This window comes from Hibiscus syriacus, unplaced genomic scaffold (genome assembly GCF_006381635.1).
Source record: "Hibiscus syriacus cultivar Baekdansim isolate YM2019G1 unplaced genomic scaffold, ASM638163v2 tig00018568_pilon, whole genome shotgun sequence".
Classification (NCBI taxonomy): Eukaryota; Viridiplantae; Streptophyta; class Magnoliopsida; order Malvales; family Malvaceae; genus Hibiscus; species Hibiscus syriacus.
The window spans coordinates 1189-16054 of NW_024062439.1; the positions used below are offsets into that span (position 1 = coordinate 1189).

Here is a 14866-nt window from a genome sequence, read left to right on the forward strand (position 1 = left end):
ACAAAACAAATAGAACACGAATATACCAACATAATTACCCCATATAGTAACCAGAAATTAGACTAGTCCAAGATGGATCTGGCAATTTTAGACACAAAACAAATACAACACGAATACCAACATAATTTCCACCATATAGTTTCTTAATGCGACTTCTGTTCTAGTAACAAAAGCTCAACCATAAAAACTGTGCCTGTTAGTCCCATTAGCCTTCTTGAAGTGCCAGGATATCCATGGCAGACATGTTGTCTCATATGTGTCAAATCTATTATACAAGTCCAAAAAGAATGCAAGGAAGCTAAAGTTCAGAAACCGATATCTCACAATGTACATCCCAGAAAGCATCATCCTCAAACGCAAATTGTGCATGAAAGAAAATTAGTAAATATAAATAGTAACCTGAAGAGAGAGAACCACGGTTTGCAAAGTTCTTCACAGAAGCAGGTGCACTTTTGGGAAGAGTTTTTGCAACTCTTTCCAACTCTTCTTGCTGTTTCTTTGCAGTTACTCTATCAGGTCCACTGTAGTGATCAATGATCTCTTGCAGTAAAGGTACATTTTCCATTTTTTCTTTGATGGCTTCCTGAAAAGTTAGAATGTGGAAAACATAGTATAAAGCTATTCATGAAGAAGTCATCTAAAAAAGACTATCAAGAAAACAAATTAGGGGCCTTTTTCAGAAAATGTTATCACACACAAAATAATGTGGATTTCACAGGTTAACTATTCAATTTATTATGAAAAATTTTGTGTGCTAAAAAACAATTTCTCCATGACCTTAATTCCTTATGGTGATTTTGTGGATTAGAAACTAAATGGATTTTGTCTCCATTAATGTAACTTCAGCCTTGTCCAAGTTCAACTATAGGATTAACTTGAAGCAGGATGTCCTCTAAAATTGAATAATCTTACTATCAGTAAGAATAAATATTTTAGTTCTCCATGTCATTCATACGGAAGAAATACATCCAAAGCAATGAGAAAAACAACCATGAACCATGATCAAAGCAATAGAACATACCTCCACTCTTCTTGATTTTGAATTCCTTCATATGACATGAGGAAAGGTTTCACCTTCTTAAGGGCATCTCTAAGAGACACGGGTGGTTTCTCATCAATATCTGGGTTAGTCTCAAAATCTGCCATCAAATATTCAGGCTCAAACTCTATCTGCAAGCCAAACAAGTAGATAAATGGTTTAAGATCCAGATTAACCCCAATAAATCATAGTCTGGCAATACAGTCGAGGCTGCAATGTAAAATTAATTAAGGAAATGGTTGAATTAGTTCAATATTGTTTCACGTGTTCTTTTACAAGTGCATTATCAGTTTTATCCACCACCACAACAACATAAACCTATTTGTTAGCAATGTTTACATAAGCCTTTAAAACAGTGATTACTACCAACAAGAAATCAGATATTCGATGGCTCACTAGACCAAATTGTTAGCACAAATGAATCATAAAAAATCAGCAAAAACACACATTAAATTATGCCAGCCTAACCAGAGGATGCAGGACTGCAATGTGAATATAATTTTACACCAACCAATTACTAGTATTACCACTTACCAGCCTTGCAGATTTAAAATACACCATTCACTGAGGCACGTCTTTCAGATTAAAACCTATTATTGTAATTGTCACCCCTAGAACCAATTTATGTTCTTGTTCAACGTAATGGTGTTTATTGACAGTTAGAACAGTTTGCTCCAACCCAAGTTTTCATTTATACTTTTTCTATGCTAAAAACAATCACCAGGCCAATTCCCATTTTAGCTGATAGCATACAAAGAAATAACACAATTTAATTTCTAATTATAGTGAACTGAAGTAATAATAATCATCCTTGCACAAATTTCAAAAGGTGAACAACTCACCATAAAGTTGGTATGCATCGCTTCCATGTAAGCATCGTCCAGAAGGCATGACTCTACTGGAAAGCTCTTCAAACCCTTCAACCAACTTAGCCATATTTTCGGCTCCAATGGTTTGGGCCAATTTCTCTCCATTCGCATCATCTCCTAAATAAAGATCATCTTCAAGCTCTTTAGCATCTTCTTCCAATTTCCTTGAGTATCCTCCGCGCCCTCTTCCCCTTCCCCTACCCTGTCCGACTGCCTACCTCTTCCTCTTCCTCTACCTCCACTCAAACCCATATCCTCCTTATATCCCTCGCTTCTCCTTGAAAGAATCTCCTTGCTTTCTTTACTGCTTCTTCCTTGCTCATCTGCGGCAATGGAGGCGGTTGCTGCCGTTGCTGCTCCTGCTTCGCTCGGATATGCCTATTTCTTCCTTCATCTGCAAGGCAGACTCCGGTTGCTTCAAGGGCTTGCCTCGTCCAGCACCCGATAATGATGCGACTAAGGGCATACTAGATGGAAGTGTTGGCTCCATCGACTGAACCGAATCGGTGGCCGGCTTCGCCGGGGAATCAACTTCGATTTCATCCTATTTCTTTACAAATATCGGCACTTTCGGTTGCCTTGGAGGCGGCACTGGCTCATTGGTACCTCGGCCTCGACCGGACGCGTATTGGGAAAAATGAGAAGAGAAAGGGGGAGTTTGGATTCGGAGGATAAGGGAGTTCCTCTTCCACGGCCGTGACCTAATCCGACGAAAGCCGATTCATTTGAGTCGGACCTTTTCTCCTCTGATTCGGATTTTGCGGTGGCTGGAGTGAATCCATCAAAGGAGAGTTTCCCCCAGCAAGGCCACGGCCGTCGCCAGATCTTGAGGAAGCGGAGAAGGGGGAGGATTGGAGGAAAAAGAGGTTCGTTTGGTAAGATGGGTATTGATCGTACAGGGTCCTGCCGATGGTTCCTCTCATCTGGGTCGGTCGACTCAAGATTGCTCTACACTCCCGCTACAACTGAAATGAGATCGTAGGTTATTATTAGGTTACACCCAAAGGAAAAATAGCGAAAATCCTGACCGTCCGATAGGATAGCAAGAATATGTACCTTTGGATCGAGAACGAGAAGTACACAAAGAAACAGTGAGCTACATATGCATTATATCTAAATTTAATCTTAGATAAAATTTAAATTCGATTTGATCTTGAATAATATTTATTAAATAATAATATTTTATTTAATAAAAAATAGAGATATAATTAAAAAATATATAAAAAAATACTATTATAATTATTTTTAAATATATAATGTAAAATTATATTTTTTAGATCGAATATTTTTTCCCCTAAATTTAAACCCAGCCCAACCCAAACTAAATCAATATAATTTTAAAATTCCAATCCAATCGAATTAGGTCAGAACCTATTGGATTCGAGTCTTATGTTTATACCTAATATCATACCCCTCTTATTTACCCCGTAAAAGTAATTAATTAAATCATTATTAGTTAAAATAAATTTGTTGATGGATTGATTACTTCACGAGAGAAAAATTTATATCAATTTATTTTTTATTAAATCAATTATATTACAAATTTTTAAATAATTAAATGGTTGAATTTTTTTGAATAAATATTATCTTATTTTAATCACTATTAATAAAAGAGGGTAAACCACACCAATGATCACTAATGTTTGAGTAAGTTTTTATTTTTCCCACTAAAGTTTCAAAAGTAATAAATTAGTTACTAACATTATCAATTTGTAACAAAATGGTCACTAGCGTTATTGATTATAACAAAATGGTCACTTATTCGTTATCTCTATTAAATTGAAGACATGATAATGTTGATAAAAAGATTAATATTTTAGTTTTATCCCTAAGCTATAGCTAAAACATCAAACAATTCCTTAAACAATAATTTTATTTAATTTATCCCAAAAATTTCTAATTTATAGTTTTTTTCAAACACCCCAACACTATAACTATATTCGAACCACATTCTTACAAAAAAAAAAACCAATTGTATTGATAAATGGAGTCTTTTCATTATAAAATACATGAGTATTTAAAGTCATATATCCAATTAATTTTAATGAAAAAAATAATACTTTGGGATGATTTTTGTTTTGTAAGGAAAGTGGTTAGAATATTTAAAGACAAACGAAATTTTGTTCAAGTGTGATTTTTGTTTTGTAAGGAAATTAGTTAGAATATAATTGAAATGATGCAATGTTTGAAAAAAGAAGTTAAAAGCTTTTGGGATAGATTAGATATAAAATCATTGTTTAAAGACATATTGATGTTTTAGTAATAGTTTAAGGGTAAACATAAATGTTAACCTTTTTATTAATTGTACCACATCATTAATTTAATAGAGATACTGGTAGAGTGATCAATTTGTTATAAATCGATAATATTAGTGACTAATATACTTTTTAAACTTAATTAATATAAATGAAAACTTACTTAAATATTAGTGACCATTATTGTATTTTTCCTTAACAATAACTATTTAATATCTCGTGAGATAATGCCATATATATCGTGAGTGTAGTAACTTGGTCGATATATTGCACAAACTGTAACAAACCCTTGATCTGCATACAAAGGCTCGGGATTCAGCTGAGATAGAGAGGAAGAGAAAGCGCAGCCAAATGTCGTCGCTTTTGCAGTCACTTTTGGATCCGAAGAAGAGCTGGTTGGCATCTCTGCATATGAAAACCCTTACCAGCCGTCTCAGCAAATACGGTAACGATTTTCCTCAAAATCTTAACTCTAAACTTTCCCCCTAAATTTCAATTAAATTTATTGGATAATTTGTTCAGGCCTTCGTTACGACGATCTGTACGATCCTTACTACGATTTGGATATCAAGGAGGCATTGAACAGGCTGCCTCGTGAGGTCGTCGATGCCCGTAACCAACGCCTTAAGCGTGCAATTGACCTCTCCATGAAGCACGAGTATCTCCCTGAAGATCTTCAGGTTTCTCTCTCTCTTTTTTTTAGTAGATTTTTGGAGAATCTTATTTGAGTATTAATTTTGGAGGATTGATTTTCTTTTGTGTAATTGTGAATAAGGATTAGCTTTTAAATGTCAGAAACCTAATATGAATCCTATTATAAATCCAATTACCTTTAAATCTGTATGTCATTATTATTTTGGGGGGGGGGGACTTGATAGAGTACATATGAATATAGTCTTTCAAAAAGATAGAATAATTATCCTGATTTCTATGTATAATATGGTTCTATTATTAGTTGTTTTTTTGCTTCCTAAAACTATAGGTAAATACCATTAGAATGGAAGTTGCAACACCGAACAAAACTATGTTGACATAAAACGCTCAATCCTTGTCTAAGGATTGAAAAATATTATACGGGGATGAGGAACTAATTTTATAATCTTTATCAATATGATTAAGATATGATATATTATTTTTGTCAACATTAGTAGATATCTTTATGTTTATAATTATCCATGCATGTTGCCACCCTTTTCATTTTTTATTGAACATGCATCTTTGCTTCATTACTGTGCTTTGAGATTAATTATAGTTCATTGGATCTTATCATTCCTTTGCAGAAAATGCAGACGCCATTTAGGAGCTATCTTCAAGATATGCTTGCTCTTGTAAGTTCTTGTACAGTAGAAGTTATGTTGATAAATTGACTTGAATTTTATTTTGAACAGTTTCAAAAAAGCGCACCTAAGAGCACAAACCATGTGCCTGATCAAAGCACTTCGTTCAAAAGGGTCTATCGTGCTTTTGTTGTCTGGTGCCAAGGTGCAACACCTTGATGATGCCATGTCAAACTGCTAGATTCTTGGTTATTAAATTCTACTTTGCTTTGCAAAATTCTATCTTTTGCACATACACATCATATTGTTCAGCGTCATGTTTGCTGGCAAAGTTTCTGTTTGTTTTTCACTTCGTTTATGGTGTAGTGTTAGAATTTTAAGCTGTGTGTTTTGACTGAAGCAAAGGCTGAAAGTCGATGTGAAATAAATGGATGGAGTTGGAGTATGTATTAAGAATTTTTTAATTGAATCTTGTAAAGAAGGAGAATGCAGAGCGTGAAGCTTTGGGAGCTTTGCCTCTGTATCAGCGAACCATTCCTTAAGGGTTTTCGAGTTGTATCTCGTAGTTAGCTGTTGAAATATTTGTTCAATTGATTTGCATGTCGACTGGTATTCCTATAGCAGAGCTGGACTGTGAATTTCGCCTTTTCCTAATTTTGGTTGGTTACACATTCATGTGTCAGTTTTTGAACTGAATTTCTGATTAAGCTCAAGTCTGTTGGCAATGCCCTAATATGATACAGAACTATGACCGCAATTTATGCTTTTGAATGCAAGCAAAGCCATTTTAGAATAAACAAACCTTTCTGTCAAGAGCTTTTATTGTAACTTTCATTTATAATTCAAATCTTAACTGATTTTAAGGCTTTTACTTTTTTATACATTTCACAGAAGAAAATAGTCTTAACACGAAAATACCGACAGTATGTATGCAGAATCATGTAGCAAAGAACCAATATTTGGCCATAAAATTCACCTTATAAAGGGGCCATTAAACAACAACAACAACAAAACCCAATTCCCATATGTATGGGGTAAAGGGGAGGTAGGGTAGTAAGCTGCCCCCAACGTCAGGTTGAGAGTAGCTTCCGTGGAAGACCTCCGGCAGTCAGAAAATTAAAATATAGATAAAATTCAATGCATATATAAATAAATACATAAATACATAGCTAAACAATATTCATATCAGTCATTAAAATCATATGTCGTCTGGGAATTAATCCCTGCATAATAATCCCTGCAAAAGAATCTCTGCATATAAACAGAAACATAAGACCATGCTAAATTTAAAAGAGAAAACATGAGGAGAATGATACACAGAAGTCAACGATAGCAAGCCCAGTTCTAATCCTTCATAAATACCAATAACAGAAACGTATAAAAAGTAGAAGTCATGAAAAATACTACAAAGACATTAAAAAAGACAGAGATGATACACCCTATAAATGTGACCCACACTACTCGATTATCCTAGTCTTTAACCTCCATATTTTCCTATCAGAGGTCATGTCTTCGGTAAGGGCTAAATCCCTCAAATCATATCTCAAGCAGTCTTCCCACTTCCGTCTTGGTCGTCCTTTCCTTCTGGCACCGTCGACTGTAATCGACTCTACCCTCCTGACCGCATCCGACGGTAGTCGCCTAAGGACATGCCCAAACCACCGTAGTCCTCCCTCCCTCAATTTTTCGGAAACAGACACCACCCCCAAGGACATCCTAATCGCAGAGTTGTCGTCATATCCCACAGAGTCCTACCACATGTCCATCAAAGCATTCTCATTTCTGCGGTCTCAATCCTCCTTACGTGATCTTTCTTGGTTGCCCAACATTCTGATCCATACAACAGCGCTGGTCTTATTGTCATTCTATAAAATTTTCCCTTAAGTTTTAGAGGCACCTTCTTGTCACACAGAACTCCAGTAGCGACCCTCCACTTTAGCCATCCCGCCTTTATACGGTGTGTAACGTCATCATCTACACCCCATCTTTATGTATCATAGACCCTAAGTACTTGAAACAATCCTTTGAAGGGAGAACGTATCCTTCTAGTCTTGAGAATTTCTTCTACTCTCATTACGGTTACCTTTTGAAGGCACAGCTTTTAGCATGAGCTTACGGCCACTTCTTAGTGGTAGTGAAGAGCTTGACCCAAGCTCATGCAATCCGTGAGGAGGTGAAACTCACTTGCTGTTCGGGGAACTTGTTTTCAGACTTAGGTGTAGAGGTGCCTTGAAACTCTGGTGTGTCATTTCCGTGAATGTCGTACAGCCCATCAAATTCAAGCTGCATACCTTGTGCATCACTCCTTGGCATTGACCGGGCCCTAGGAATTTCCCAGTTATCATTGTCCATTCCCGGCATTCTCTGAGTTCCTGGCATTCCAGGCATCAAATCTCCTGTACCCGGGCATGTGATCGGAAAGCCCCCAGGACCAGGACTCATAGGATCAACAGAAACATGACTGTTTCTAATACTTGCAGTACTTGTTGTCTTTCACCTGCAAAAATCCATACCCAAAAAAAAATGGAGTTATCAATAGTAAAGCCCATTCACACGGGCATTCCAACAATATCTGTCTAATCTAACCCATAAAATTTGACGGAATTTGTAAGCTACCACCTCACGTCTGAGAACCCATTGGCTTGCCTGAAGGTCAAGAAGATCACAAACCATAAATCCCAATCTTGGAGCAAGCTGAGGACTTGTAATCAATTCCTTAAATCTGCTGAAGTTTGCCATAAGATCGAGAACATCATGAACCACAGTTCTCGATCTTGGAGCAAGCTGAGGATTTGTAGTCAATTCCTTCAATCTGAAGCAGCAAACATCTTTTATGCGCTGTGATTGCCTGTCAAGCTGTTTACCAAAAGTGATTAATAACAGACAAAGGGCTTCAACATTCTCCTCTGCAGGGCATCCTCCACTGTCAGTGCCCAAAAGTTCCAGTTTGGCACAAAGGAAAAAAAAATGAGTTTGCATAACTTACTAAAATTCCAAAATCCATTAATCACAAAGGAAATATCGGCAATAACCTGCACAATGTGATAGCCTATCCTCTCAGGTACCATTTTTTGCTTCAGAAGCTCACCAATTAAACGAATATTTCCTAGAGTGCGGAGCTTGACCATCCTTTCTTTGTCTCTACGCTCCTCTTTCTCAGGGGCAGTCATCAGCTGCACTTCTTCTTGTCAGCTCCCTCGAATGCCTCCTGGAAGTTATTCAGGAGGACTCGCTTAAATGTGATATGTTTTCCGCCAGGTTCATCGGAAGGAAATGAGGAAGCTTATTATTCAGATCAGAACATAGGAGTGCATACATAGGACAGAAAGTGGGTTCCAGCACAAACTTGTCAAATATTAGACAAACAACCCCCTGTAAAAGCAGCATTGAAACCATCAGTGATTTCTTTTTACAACCTGCAGTAACTCTGTACATGTCTATGGATATAAACACATATACATACATACAACAGCAAGCGTGAAATGTACATGTGTGTGGATATATATACATACAGAGAAATAAATACAGAAAAAATATGCACCAATGTCAAAAAAATAACACGAATTCAGAAATAATAACCTTCAAGATATCAGCTGATATGATACCAGAATGAATAAGTTGGCTCTTAGAAAGATCATAATTCCCGGAGTCAGCTTTTTCAGTATCCTAAACAGAGAACATACACATTGAGAATAACAAGTAATTTCACTATCCAACAAAGGAAAGGATTGCCTTTCCCATCATGCATACTTGAAAATGAAACCACTTGGCAAGTTTGCAAGTTTAAAAAAATGTCCTGGCTAATAAGGAAATCAGATGACATTTGCATCTTTTACCACATAAATGACTTGCATCCGTTTAATTTAATAAGAAAAAGTTGTTCCTGCTACATGGGTTTGTTACATAACTATTAGGGCAACATAATGCGTCATGCAAGGTTTCTTTTATGGTTTGGAATAGATATCAGAAATACATACATGATGAAAAAAACTAAATATCAGAGCAAAACAGGTTTTACTGTGTTGATAAATATCAGAGACATATATTATGTAAGAAACATAATTCTAATATATTTACCCTTTAACAGTCTTTAGAACACGCTCTTTCTCGGAAAGATTGCCCCTTCTAGCCAACCATGGCACCTCAGCCTTGACCAAAGCTGGAGTAGGTCCTCCCTGGTTCAACAAAGGAAACCCAATTTAATACCAAAGCCAAATAACATAGATAGCTTGCTGAAGGGATTGCTAGAAATAAAAACAAAGCCAATGCGAATCCTCTATTAATTACAGAGTTCCGAGAGTTGAATAGATCATGGCGATTTAGTTTGTATGCTTCTGGCTGTCTGGAATCAAATCGGTTTCCCAAATCTCTATCCCGAAGAGATTTCCAGGACCTCTTCTCTCCAGCAGGAGGAATCTGTGCCGAACATCTAGACCAATCACATTAGTTTGGGCTCAGAGTAACACTTCTGCCTATAACTTGCTGGATCACAAAAGTACAAAGTATGAAGTAACAGGCGTTAACAATGAATTCGCAAAATTAATTGAAAATACAAGAACTTCATCAAGGAACTTAATTGCTATCAATATATTAAAATGTAAGATGCAAATGAGCGGTTAGATAGTACATTGCTTTCTCCACAAGCCCAGATCTTCATTGAAGATTTTCCCTTCAATATCTCGTTTTATTTTAATAATCTCTTTAGCAACTTCTATAGCCTAAAGAGAAAGAAAGAAGCATAATCACGTTTAATTTCAACATAATATATATGGAAAGGGGTATGAACATTGAACTACTTATTTTCATGATCATCTCACTACAACTGAAACAGGATGGTAACAGCTTTGAACAACTAGTAAGCAGATAAAAAGCATAGATTTGTTCTTTTGTGGATTGTTTTGGAAGTAAAATGAAACAACAGTTTGCTAATGCAGAGGCTAAACAAACTACTAAGCAAAAGTATGCACAATTACCTTCCTAAGCTGTAGGACCTGGTCCATACTGTACCGCACATGTTCACGACCCTTAAAGGAGCGTTTGGATGGGGGAATGTGGGATGCTCATGGGAATGGAATCCACATTCCCCGTTTAGTTAGTCCGGGAATCTCATTTCCGGTAATGTAATTACCAATAGTGGATTTTTTGAGGTATATTATCGGGAATGTCATTACCTCCATTTCCTTAGGTATTGTTGGATTACCAGCATTTGAACTAAAATGTACTTAATTTTTTTTCAAAATATTCTTCTTTTGTCATTGAATAATAAAAATTCTACGAATATTAAATTACAAATTTATCCTTAAACTATTTTAGATTTACAAAAAAATCTATAATTAAAATTTTATATAAAGTTCATTAAACCTTTTTATATTTTCAATTTTGTAAAAAAAATTATGAATTTAAATTTTTTAAAGAGAATATATAAATATTTCCAACTTGTTAAAAAACAAATATATAATAAGGACAATTTGGTCAAATATACATTCCAATAATCTTTTATTTCTTTAACCCAACATGATAATCTTATATTCTTGCTAAACCAACCAAACACAAAATACAACATTCTCAGTAATCCTACTCCCTGATAATATTTTATTCTCACTGGTAATCTTATATTCCGTGAATCAAACGCACCCTTAAATTCTGAGTCTCCAACCTACAACAGTAAGGAAACTGATAACTTCTTATTTTACTAATAAATCCATAATCGTTTTGGTAGAGTACACTATTCCTGTTTTCTGTCGGGACAAAAATTTATCCACAGAACAAACATGTAAAGTGGATTCAGCTTGATACGTGACTCTTTTAAGTCACTCTCTGGATACATGCCAGGAGCCATACGCCCATACCCTGTTCACTCTAGTCCTCGAGACAAGGGCATGGATATAGGGCATGGACATATGCATTCGTATCTACATAGCATCTCTTCAAATACAAAATAATCACTATTTATTTTAGATTACAATATAAAGAAAAAAAAACTCAACCTTGTACAGTTTTACTACGTAATTATAGCAAACAAATGAACTTCTCAACAGAACATACAAAATCGAATTATCATATACGCCGGGAATCAAATCCAACCTTATTAATAATATAAGTAAATAGAGAAAAAAACGCAGAAAGAAAAAAGAAAAGGGGAAAGTACATGAGGAGCTGCAAGTGCCTTAGAGAATCCAAATCATTCGCATCGATTAGGGTTTTGAACTGACGAGACACCTCGTTCGAAGCTGCTCTTATCGATTCTATTTCTTTCTCGATTTCTACCATTTATCTTTCCTCTACTATTTTATAGTTGTTATTTGCACCTGAGAGCAAAAAAAAGTAAAGGATTTAGACGGAAAGTGGCAAATAAGATGGACTCTATCTCTTCCTTTTGGATGCTGAGCGGGGAAGAAGAGGGAAAACGAGGGAAACATAATTTTGGATGCCAAGCGGGAGAGATTTTGGATGCTGAGCGGGAAAGAAAATGGTTTTGGCGCCTATTTTCATTTTCACCCCTATAAAATTTATATTAATAAACTATTTATAATTAATATTAAAATAATTATATATTATAATTAATATTAATATAAAATATAGTCTATAAAATTAATATTACTATAGGCTATATGTTATAAATTATATAGTATAGTTTATAAACTATATACTATATTAATATAAATTATAGTTAAAATAATTAACATTAATATAAACTATATAGTACATTAATATAAACTATAGTTTATAAATTATATACAATAGGTTATAAAGTATAAACTATATAGTACACTAATATAAACTATTGCTTATAAACTATAGGTTACATATATAGTTTATATAACATATAAATAGATTGTATATATACATATACTATAGGTTATATATATAGTTTATATATACTTTACATAGTTTGTACATACATATACTATAAGTTACATATATATAGTTTACATGTATACATATACTATAGGTAACATATATTAACTATTGTTTATGCATAATGTTCAGGGTTTATAGATTAGGGTTTAGGGTTTAAGATTTAAGGTTTAGGGTTTAGGATCTTTATAAACTATATACTTTATTACTTCATATAGTTTATGCATAGTATTTATGTAAATTATATATATATATATATATATAAACTATAGTTTAGGATTTCTATAAACTATAGTTTATATAAATAGTATAAAATATAGCATATAAATATAAACTATAGTATGTAGTATATAAATATAAACTATAATTTATATATATAGTATATGCTATATAAATAGTTTATATAGTTCACTAATAAACTATATATATAGGTCATATGTAAACTATATAGTTTACATAGTTTATATATATAGTTTATATAGTTTATACATGTATATATATATAGTATATATAGTTTTAGTTTATATTGTTTATATATAGTTTAAATACTACTATCTATAAACTATATAATTTATATATAATTCCATAAATTAACCCTAAATCATAACCCTAAACCTTAAACCATATATATATATATATAAACTATATAGTTTATATTAATAAACTATATATTTATACAATATATATTTATAACTATACATAATATATAAATATAAATTGTATAGTTTATATATATTTCATATATAATCTATATATAAACTATATAATTTATATTAATAAACTATGTAGTTTCTATATAGTTCATATATAAACTATATAGTATTATAGTTTTTACATGGTATATATAGTTTATAAATAGTATATATATTATATATATATATATATATATATATATATATATATATATATATATTTGTTTCAATTGTTTCTCAACTTTTAAAATGAATGCAATTTAGTCCATTTTATAAACATTTTGTAATCGTTTCGATTTGATCCCTTTGTGTTGTTTAATTTATTTAAATTTTAATTTGTAATTTCATATTTGTTCTATTTAGTCCTTAAAATTATATTTGCATCTGAAATTGACCCATACTTATTACTTATTTCTATTTTTTAATTGGCTCATAACTTTTAAAATGGGTATAATTTAGTACTTTGTTGTATTAATTTAAACCTCACAATTTAAAATTATTTCGATTTGATCCCTCATCAATTTGTGTTGTTTAATTTATTTAAATTTTTATTTGTAATTTCATATTTGTTTAATTTAGTCCTTCAAATTATATTTGCATATGAAATTGACTTATACTTATTACTTATTTATATTTTTTAATTGGTCCATAACTTTTTAAATGGGTATAATTTAGTATTTTTTGTATTAATTTAAACCTCACAATTTAAAATTATTTCGATTTGATCCATCATCAATGTGTGTTGTTTAATTTATTTAAATTTTTATTTGTAATTTCATATTTGATCAATTTAGTCGTCCAAATTATGTTTGCATCTGAAATTGACCCATACTGATTACTTATTTATATTTTTTTAATTGACCCATAACTTTTTAAATGGGTATAATTTAGTACTTTTTGCATTAATTTCATCCACACAATTTAAAATTATTTCGATTTGATCCCTCATCAATGTGTGTTGTTTAATTTATTTAAATTTTAATTTTTAATTTCATATTTGTTCAATTTAGTCCTTCAATTTGTATTTTTCATAAAATTGAACCATGATTATTTATATTCTTAGTAATTTACTCTAAATCATATACAATTACAAATTGCAATTCAATGTTCGCAAATGACAAAAATAAATAATCTAAAAATAAAATTAACCCGATTTGAACTCAATTTGTATCTGATAGAGATCCGACCTGAATTTTATCTGCCAATGATGTGACCCGATTTGAACAAGATCCGCCTGAAGTCAATCCGAACCTGAATTAACCTGCTTTTTAACTGCTCCGGACCTGAACTGTTTTGACCTGAACTGACATCGATCCGCACTAAAAGTAACCCGAACTGTACCTAGTGTCAAATCAACCTGAAAATGACCCGACTTGATTTGGCCTGGACCCGACCTGATCCGAATCAAAGCATCAAATTTACTTGACTTGACATGTATCCGATTTTATCCTACCTGACAGGATCCGACTGAAACCTGAACGATTATCCGATTTTACATCCCTACTAAAGAGGAGGATGGCACTACAAAAACTTTGGTCGGAGAAAAGAGATGACAATAGCTAGTTTCACTTCAATGTCTCGTCATTTAAAGTAGTCGTCGATGCATGTGCTGCTTGGTATTCCTTGCGGGATATCTCTGATCTCTCAAACCAAATAAGAAGCGGGAGATTTGACGTATTGCGATTGGTTCGTTTTTCTCCCGTCAATCGGGTTTTGTTAGAGATGAGATACATGATGACATATCCGCTCTAATACTTTAATTAAAATAATTTAACTACACCAACAGCTCCTTTAAATTGCATTTTCTTTTTACCTAAACCATAGTATAAGTTCCATAGGATTATGTTTTATTAAATTTAACATTCATGTACTTTCT

The 14866-nt window shown here is 33.2% G+C and overlaps 1 protein-coding gene and 2 pseudogenes across 1 annotated transcript; 1 reads left to right on the forward strand and 2 right to left on the reverse strand.

The window, feature by feature from the left end:
* Positions 1-298: 298 nt before the first annotated feature.
* On the reverse strand, positions 299-2831 carry LOC120209252 (annotated as a pseudogene).
* Positions 2832-4459: 1628 nt separating this feature from the next.
* Positions 4460-6157, forward strand: LOC120209254 (cytochrome b-c1 complex subunit 7-2, mitochondrial-like). Its single transcript, XM_039208307.1, has 4 exons — positions 4460-4608; positions 4686-4843; positions 5444-5512; positions 5920-6157. Exons 1-4 carry the CDS (start codon positions 4515-4517, stop codon positions 5980-5982), a joined length of 384 nt encoding a protein of 127 aa, XP_039064238.1. The 5' UTR covers positions 4460-4514; the 3' UTR covers positions 5983-6157.
* Positions 6158-7574: 1417 nt separating this feature from the next.
* Positions 7575-10646, reverse strand: LOC120209265 (annotated as a pseudogene).
* Between the last annotated feature and the right edge of the window lie 4220 nt (positions 10647-14866).